At 39.8% G+C, this 8,187-nt stretch overlaps 1 protein-coding gene across 1 annotated transcript in view; it reads left to right on the top strand.

Annotated features, from left to right (window-relative positions):
• LOC104270630 (laminin subunit alpha-1-like) overlaps nt 1-7,948 on the top strand; it is a gene marked incomplete at both ends in the record, with an annotated part of 34,318 nt that extends 26,370 nt beyond the window's left edge. Inside the window, 10 exon segments of the mRNA XM_009865046.1 lie at nt 1-6; nt 9-70; nt 1,218-1,332; nt 1,537-1,707; nt 2,361-2,512; nt 3,012-3,197; nt 3,650-3,812; nt 4,899-5,011; nt 5,747-5,936; nt 7,790-7,948. The exon segment at nt 1-6 is cut by the window's left edge and continues 92 nt beyond it. Coding sequence (XP_009863348.1) covers nt 1-6; nt 9-70; nt 1,218-1,332; nt 1,537-1,707; nt 2,361-2,512; nt 3,012-3,197; nt 3,650-3,812; nt 4,899-5,011; nt 5,747-5,936; nt 7,790-7,948 — 1,317 coding nt within the window.
• Nucleotides 7,949-8,187: the final 239 nt, after the last annotated feature.

Here is an 8,187-nt window from a genome sequence, read left to right as displayed (position 1 = left end):
CCTGAGCCGTGCTCCGCTTTGATAAGGACCCGATCTTCATTGGTGGACTGCCCAGATCGAGGACTGTGAGGTAAAGCATCCCCTCACTGCTCCCTCTTTTGCTAAGACTCTTGCAAGTAGAGGGAAAAACTTAAGCAAACTCCTACCTCCACTAAAATGAGTGAAAATCACCCAAGTCTGAAGTCCTCTTTATGGCCTTGTATATCTCAGAATTATCTGTCCTTTGCCTTCAAACTCTAAACCGGTGCTTTTCACTGGTAGGTCTGAAACTGCAGTTCAGAACAGAGACAAGCTTCCAGTTTTCCCCTTCGTGGATGATTTGCAGCCACAGTAGCCGCCTGCTCTTTGTGTCAAACTGCAGCGAATACTCAGCACTGCTGCCTGGAACAATGCTGCTTTGATCTCTACCTGTGCGAGCCTTGTGTTTTCCAGCAGGCATTTCTGGGCAAAAATGTGCCTCAGGGTGAAAGTCCTACTTCAGAAAGGAATTCTTGTAATTCAGTTTTGAAGCTTGGAACAGAGGAGAAAGTTGTGAACAGATCAACAACAAAAACATAAATATATATTTTTATAGCATGTCTCTAGTTTATGCTTTTTGTATTGCATTTCCCTGCTGAAATTGTAAAGTTGTATTTCTTCAGTGGCTTCACTTCGAAAAGACAAATATGGCAAAAGAAAATCTAATTAAACTGTCTGCGTGCTCATGACAATAAAGTAAATTCCAGGGCAATATTGGTCTCTGTGCAGTTATTGCAGAGGTACAGATTTGTTAATCTTGGCTGGCATAGCAGCCTGTAAGAGATTATGATGGGACAGCCTGAGATTTCTCTGGCTTAAATCTGCAACCAAATTAGGCATCCTTCAGACCTTAGGAAATGAAAAAGAATTGCTAGGTAGCAGAGCTCTGCAGATACCCTCTCACACAAAAGTCATTACATTTCAGCTGAAGATTCACCTTGAAGTTTTGGAGAATTACCTGACCTGGCAACGCAGCACTACACACTTATATGTTTCAATTTGGGGACATCATTAGCTGTCTCTTTTTAAGATCAGAATTAATATCTACTAAAAGTAAAACCCAAATTGCCCCTGTTTTCACTTACACTGGACTGACTGCATTCTTTAAAACATTCTTCTTAGTGAAGAGAACTTAATCTTTTCTCTTAGGAAAGTCCGAATACTACTCCTTGTAAAAAAAGCCTTGTTTTTTGTTTCAGGAAAGGTCTTAGTAGTAGAATGTATGTGGGCTGCATGAAGAATCTGGAAATATCACGTTCAACCTTTGACTTGCTTAGAAATTCATATGGAGTAAGAAAAGGCTGTGTATTGGAGGTAAGAGACTTCTAGGTTTCATGACCTGATTTTGTATTATTATTGAACAACATATAGTAATATTTGTGAAAGAATACAGTGAGTGGAAATCGGCTTATATTGAAAAATTCTAAGATAATGTAATCTATATTTGAAATTTTTTATTTCTTACTAGACGCCCCATAGAAACAAGCGTCAGTAACTGTTTCTCTTTGTCACAAATAGCCTATTCGTAGTGTGAACATCTTGAACAATGGATATATTGAGTTGGAACCCAAGCCTTTAAGACCAGAATCAGAACTGATGGCAACTTTCGCTACAAAGACCAGCAGTGGCATCATCCTTGCTGGACTCAGCAGGGGATTGGAAAAGCGACGACGTAGGCAAGCGCATTTAGTAAGTACTGGAAAAAAAGATATTTTGGGTTTGCCATTTTTATTTTATAATATCCTCAGGTTTTTATGAATGCAACTTGCAAAGAATGAGAGAAATTTATTCAACTTAGGAAAGCCAAAATACAGAGGCTAGGTGGGGAGCAGAGGATGTTCATTGTAGCAGAGGAGAGGTGAAGTATCAGTTAGCAGAAACCTATTACGCTTACCAAGACCCAGAATGCTTTTGCAGCACAGCAGAAAACTGCATGTGAAACACGCACAGGGTATTACTTTCCACTTCTATTAGACAGAAGTAGTTACAGTTATGGAAGGATTTGGAATGAACAGCTATCTTATATCTGGTGGACTGTTTTGGACAAAGGACAATGTCTTAGTAGGAATACCTTCCTTTTCTTCCTTCCTTCCTCTAAGGGAGTGGTGGTGGTATAAAAAACCTGCATTTTAACCTGGATTTTTGTCATGACCAGCAAAGATGCCAGCTTTCATGTTTTCTTTTAGAAGGTACTAACACATGCTTAGTAGTCTGAGTTACATAAAAAAGTTTGTTTACAACAAAGTTGGAGGTAAATTTTTCCCAAGTATGTTCTACTTAAACACTGAATGAGTGACAGGAGATTGAGTTATAGTTAAAAATTAATGTGATTAAATCCACAGCCCTTCTTTTCCATCATGCTGATTGATGGTCACCTTGCAGTGCATGTTAATGCTGGAGATAGAGCAAGTACTAGAAAAGTAATTCTTCAGTCTGCTAATGGAACCTACAGTGATGGACAAGAGCACTCTGTTATCCTAATCCGGAATAAGAGGTACATGCGACTCCAAACAGTACTACTTGCTTAATTATTGTATGCTGTTGTCAATTCACTGTGCTCTCTGAGGAACTGCCTTTGCTATCCCATTAGGTGGAACAATCAGGGCTGTGTTTTTCTGCTGTTAATGGAGGTGTTCTGATTTGCATGGTAATTGCATACAGCCACTGATGAAGCTGTAGTCCAAAGCTCTCAGAATCTCTAGGCAGATTGAGCTGCTTGAGTGAAGTATACTAAATAATAGGAAAAAAACCCCAACAACTAGCCAAATAATTTTGAAAGATACCTATCAAAATAATTCAGACAGATATCTGACAAAATTCTACATGTTAAAAATTATCAAAAGATCATCTTCTAGGTTTAAGACACTGAGAAGATTGTCAAAGTGATGGAATCTTTAGGACAGGACATTTTTGAGACTGAGAGGAATCCTTGTTATTTGAAAATGAATGTCTAAGGCACTTGTTGAATGTTTTTCCTACTTTATCTTTTTCAGGATCATAACTGTACAGGTGGATGAAAGTAATCCTGCAGAACTGAGGCTTGGTTCATCAGCAGAAATGAGCCCCATTAATATTACCAACTTCTATGCTGGTGGCATTCCAGCAGGAGAGGGCATCTTAGGGCTAAAAATGGCGGGTTCCTTTCATGGCTGTATCAGCAATCTTATTTTTAACAAGGGGTAAGTTAGAGGGGTAACTGCTCTGTTTTTTGAAAACTATGTATAGTAATTATTAATTGTAATTTGTGATCTCTTTCATGACGTTATCCCTTTGCCTGGTGTTTAACAAACATGATAGTGCTGATCTGGGTATTACAATAGGTAGAAAATGGATATTACCAGATACATTTCCAAATAGCATTAAAAATGTTTTAAATGTGTATAGAGATGCTGCACAAAATACAGCTTTCTCTACTATAGTTTCATCTGCACTCACAGACAGTATGATTTCCCAAGAATAATGGCATTCGTAATTTTCTGTGAACAGATTATATGCTACTTCTCAATCTTTTTTGTCCCAGCATGTCACTTTTCATGTTACTAGTGAAACACCTTGTAAAATACTCCTCCTCTGCTTGGGAGATGTAGCTATTTGTGATTACACCTTTTAAATGTAGGTTTTTTAAAAACAGGCTTTTGTATTTCACCATTTCCATGAAGTATGAACATGTGGATCTGGACAGATGCTTTTTGTCAGAGCAGTCTAAACCAGCCATACAGCCAGAATTCATTGAGATTCAACCTGAACGTCAGGCTTTGCCAGTTCCCCTGAGGCCTCTTACAGACACAAAAAAAGTATGTATTAAAGCAAAGCTCTATTGCCTCTTCTAGGAAAGTGTTCAACAGCAAGATGCATCGTAGCTTTGGGGAGAATTTTTGAAGTACGGACTGTGTGTATTTGCTTCTTACAGGGTATGACATGGTTCAGTGAATGTGGATTTGAAATTATTATTTCTTGTATGAAAACTGTGATATAAACCTTTGTAGCAGTCTGGCGTTTTGGAAAGGAAATGTTAGGTTTGTAATTGTTCACCTGGAGTGATAATATCGCAGAAGAAGGACTTGACAGAAACTATTATCCTTAGTGTGTTCCTGCCAAAGTGGCTCTGCTGAGACTTGCATTAGCTGGGCAATTCAGCATTCACATCTTCCTGGTCACACACATGCAGTCTCTGCTCAGTGTCAAAGAGGAGGCGCAAACCATTCCGGAGCTGCAGAGTGTCTGAATGCAGCTTGCATGCACCTGTTTCCTCTCACACAGTCCCTGTTCCCGAGAGAAAGCAGCATTACGTCTCTCATTGTGCAGCTGCACATCTTTATAATGAAGTGTTTCCAAAGCATCCTGAAATCATTTTTCTGTGGCAACAGAAAGCAGGATTTTATACATTTCATACAACTGTGGCTATAAAAAGAAATAAGCTGTCCTCCTTAGAGGTAAAGTATAGCTTTGGATCATACTCTGCTACTCAGCTCTTCATCCCACAAATCATAATAAAAATGTGCGTCTTCACTAAATGGGAAAATATTTCTACCAAGTCCATAAGATTTTCACACTGAAATTGTACTGTCTTCCAGCATTTGTTATCAAAAGGGCTATCAATTAACACAAATGGTGAATGAATACTTCTCAAACTACAAACATATCTCAGTAGAAGAGACAAGTGCGGTCTATGAGATATAGCTTAATCATTAGAACTAGGATTTTATTTGAGACTAGATAGAGCTCAGAATGATTGATAATGTAACTAATTGTATTTGCTGTGTACTTTTGGTTATGTGACTCAGTTTTGCTCCTTACCAAGTTCTGCCTAAGCTCACTGCCATTCAGCACTTGCTGGCAGCACCTGACACTATTCTTTAATAAAGTCCTTTCATTAACAGGTAGTTTGTGCAAAAGATGAGCTACCTGGTCATGTTCAAGGCGCCCATCAGTTTGGACTTGCCAAAGGCAGCCACTTGACACTGCTCTTTAATCAGTCTACTGTCAGGAAGAAGTGAGTATGTCCTGAGTCACGCATGCACGCAGGGTGTTGTCTTGTATTGAGCTACAAGAAGCACGATGGTGGTTTTCATGGATGTTCACTGCATTGCTTGCCAGCTTTGAACATGACCCTCCCTTTAAGTTTCTGTGGGTTCCTCATGGAAGAAGAAATCATGACCACCGCAGTATAAACAAACATGTCGTTCTCAGGTTTGCTGCGTATGCTTCTTTCAGCCTGGGAAACCTCTACAGACATTGAGAAAAGAGCCATTGAACGTAAAGAAATGGCAGAGGATTGATGCTATGGTGTCTGAACCTAGAATCTCCATAATAAATGGCTTGATCATCTCCTCTACCTTTTAAGCCTCTCTCTGTTCTCAATCTGCCCATTATATCTCAGCAAGCCTGGTTAATGGTAATGGATGCACATTATCCTGGAATTAGTTCCTTTCTTGGGGCAGTAGGCAAGCCTGCAGTCACAAACAGCTGAGTCTGTCCCTCTTAAAGCTCAGCTCACTGTAACAAGCGATGTTTCTGTCTCTGACAGGCACAGCACTGATTTCTATTACAAAATACATTATAGATTGTGCTTTCTTAAAATCAATGCCAATTCTACTTTTCTGGCCTTCATAATAATAAATTTCCTTTCAGAATAATAAATTGGTTGAGGCTATTCTCTGCCTCCAGAAAAGCTTTTTATCAATGCAGAAGAAATACCTTTCAATAACACTGAATTTTTATTTTCTAGACTTTCTGTCCAGCTGAATCTCAGAACCTTTGCCTCCAGTGGCCTGATTTACTACATGGCTCACCAGAACCAGGTTGATTATGCAGCCCTACAGCTTCATGGGGGACAGCTCTATTTCTCATTTGATCTAGGCAAAGGAAAAGCAGTAGCTCTTCACCCTGCTGTTATCAATGATGGAAAATGGCATACGGTAGGTAATCACCAATCTTGTACTCCATTTTCTCTTCCCTGGAGTCACGGGGGTGTTTTTTCTCTGCCTTTCCTGTACGTTTTCTGTGTTGCAAAGGCAAACGGGTTTTAACCCAATCACGAAACCATTCAGATAACTTATGTTTGAGTATTATTTCCTTTTTTTAATTTCTCATTAATTAGGCATCAATTCCAGCATCCAACTACTGTTAAGTGTCTCAGATTATTTAGAAATAAAGTAGTTTACCAACTATTTAATAATAGTCATCTTCACCACAGAAGAACACAACAGAGTGATCTAGAAACTGACTTTTTCCACATAGAGCCTTCCACACACCGTCAACAAAGACATGCAGCCGAGCATGTGACACGGTGAAGACCTTTGTAGGTGAACAGTTTCTCCTTTCTCCCACTTATCACTCAATTCCTGAGCATGCCATAGCTAACAGCAAAGCACCCCTTTCCCTTTCCCTTTCCCTTTCCCTTTCCCTTTCCCTTCCTTCTATTATGGCTACAGCTTTAAGGTGTCACATTAGCATTCAGGGCCTTGTGTATGAAGACTCTGTGTCAGCTTCTGTTGGCCCTGTTCCTCTGAACAACCTACCTGCTGCTGGCTCTGGCTTTCTTTGTGAGAAATGACTGTGATGTCTGCATGAGTTTTTAAAAGCAGCTCTGACCACATTACTTTTTCTTAAGTCAGATGAGGATGACAACATTCATCCTGCTAAGCTTCCCTTCCCTTCTGGCTTCTGTGGGACAAAGTGATTGACACAAAAAATCTGCCCCCTCTCCTAGGTACCTTGGGAATCAGCAGTCTTATTTTTACTTTTTGTATATAATCAGTAGAAGAAAAAAACAACAAAAACTAACATAAAGCAAATGTGAACTTCTGTCAGAGAGAGATATCACAGTTAAGCTCTGCTGCCTGCCCTGAGAGGAAGAACACTCCACAATTTACAGCTGTGTGTTTAAAATTAAATACACTCATGTAAAACTTGGACTTGTGCTATTCACCTTTTAAGAGGTGAAGAGATTCCGTATGAGAGCTGATCTACCTTTACTACGTGGGACATAAAAACATGAGCTTGAATGTTTTTTTGGAGATGAGTCACACCACTTCACAGCTGAGGGTGATTATTGCAGTAGCTCTACAATCAACTTAAGCTAATATGCATTGCTACTTTCCATCCTCTGCCATCTGCTTATCTCACCCTGCTGTTCCACTTTATCCTCTTAGCAACCTAAATGCTTCTGAAAACTCATGTTGCATCTGGTCAGGAGTGGAGCTAAAAAATAACCAAGGAAGAATAAATGGCTAGTTGACTTCCAAAAAAATCCCTCATGTGCATGTGAGTAATTGCTTTAGTGCAAGGAAGACACAGAGACATAAATGAACAAGGTGGACAGAGCTAGAAAGCTTTTTGGTCATAGCAAATTCATAAAATTCAAATTATAACATAGGAGTGTGTGCTTCAGAAAGTTACGATGGCTCAGCTGGTGGGCAGTGCAATAGTTGAAGACCAGCACAGTACTCCTCTCTTCAAACTCCGTGATGCACTCATATCCTAAGGCAATAAACGAGCGGTTTTAGGTAATGATTGTTAAGACACGAAAAACTTATGCTGGACAACATGCAATCATTGTCGCTCTTGGGGAAGAAAGGAAGCTGTTTAGCTGTTCAGTAGCATTCTGAAATGGCCTCAGCCTCATAATGGATTTCAAGGGGATGCTGCGGTACAGTATGTCAAAGCAATGTAACAGCTAAAAAATGGTCTTGCTTACTTCTATAACAAATGACAACTAGGGAACTGACTCAGCTTACTGATTTGTGTTTTATACTCTCATTTTTTCCAGATAAAAACAGAATACGTTAAAAGAAAAGGTATAATCATTGTGGATGAACAGGAATTGGTAGCAGTCACTGCTCTGGGAGATGGTAGCACTTTGGATGTGGAGGGGAAGCTCTACGTGGGAGGACTACCTTTAGACTACGTGCCAAAGAATCTTGGAAACGTAAGAAGGTTTGGGGTGTTGGGGCATCTCTGACGTTTTGCAGTACGAAAATTGCATCAAACTCATCTAATTCAGAAATACTTTGGTACTGAAAGGCCTCTATAAGGTCTCCCTGGAGCCTTTTCTTCAGGCTGAACAACTCAAACTCTCTCAACCTTTCCTCATAGGGGAGATGCTTTAGCCCCATGATCATCTTTTGTGGCCCTCCTCTGAACTTACTCCAACAGGTCCATGTCCTT

The sequence above is a fragment of the Apaloderma vittatum genome, unplaced genomic scaffold (genome assembly GCF_000703405.1).
Source record: "Apaloderma vittatum isolate BGI_N311 unplaced genomic scaffold, ASM70340v1 scaffold21142, whole genome shotgun sequence".
Classification (NCBI taxonomy): Eukaryota; Metazoa; Chordata; class Aves; order Trogoniformes; family Trogonidae; genus Apaloderma; species Apaloderma vittatum.
This window is presented reverse-complemented; position numbering and strand designations above follow the sequence as displayed.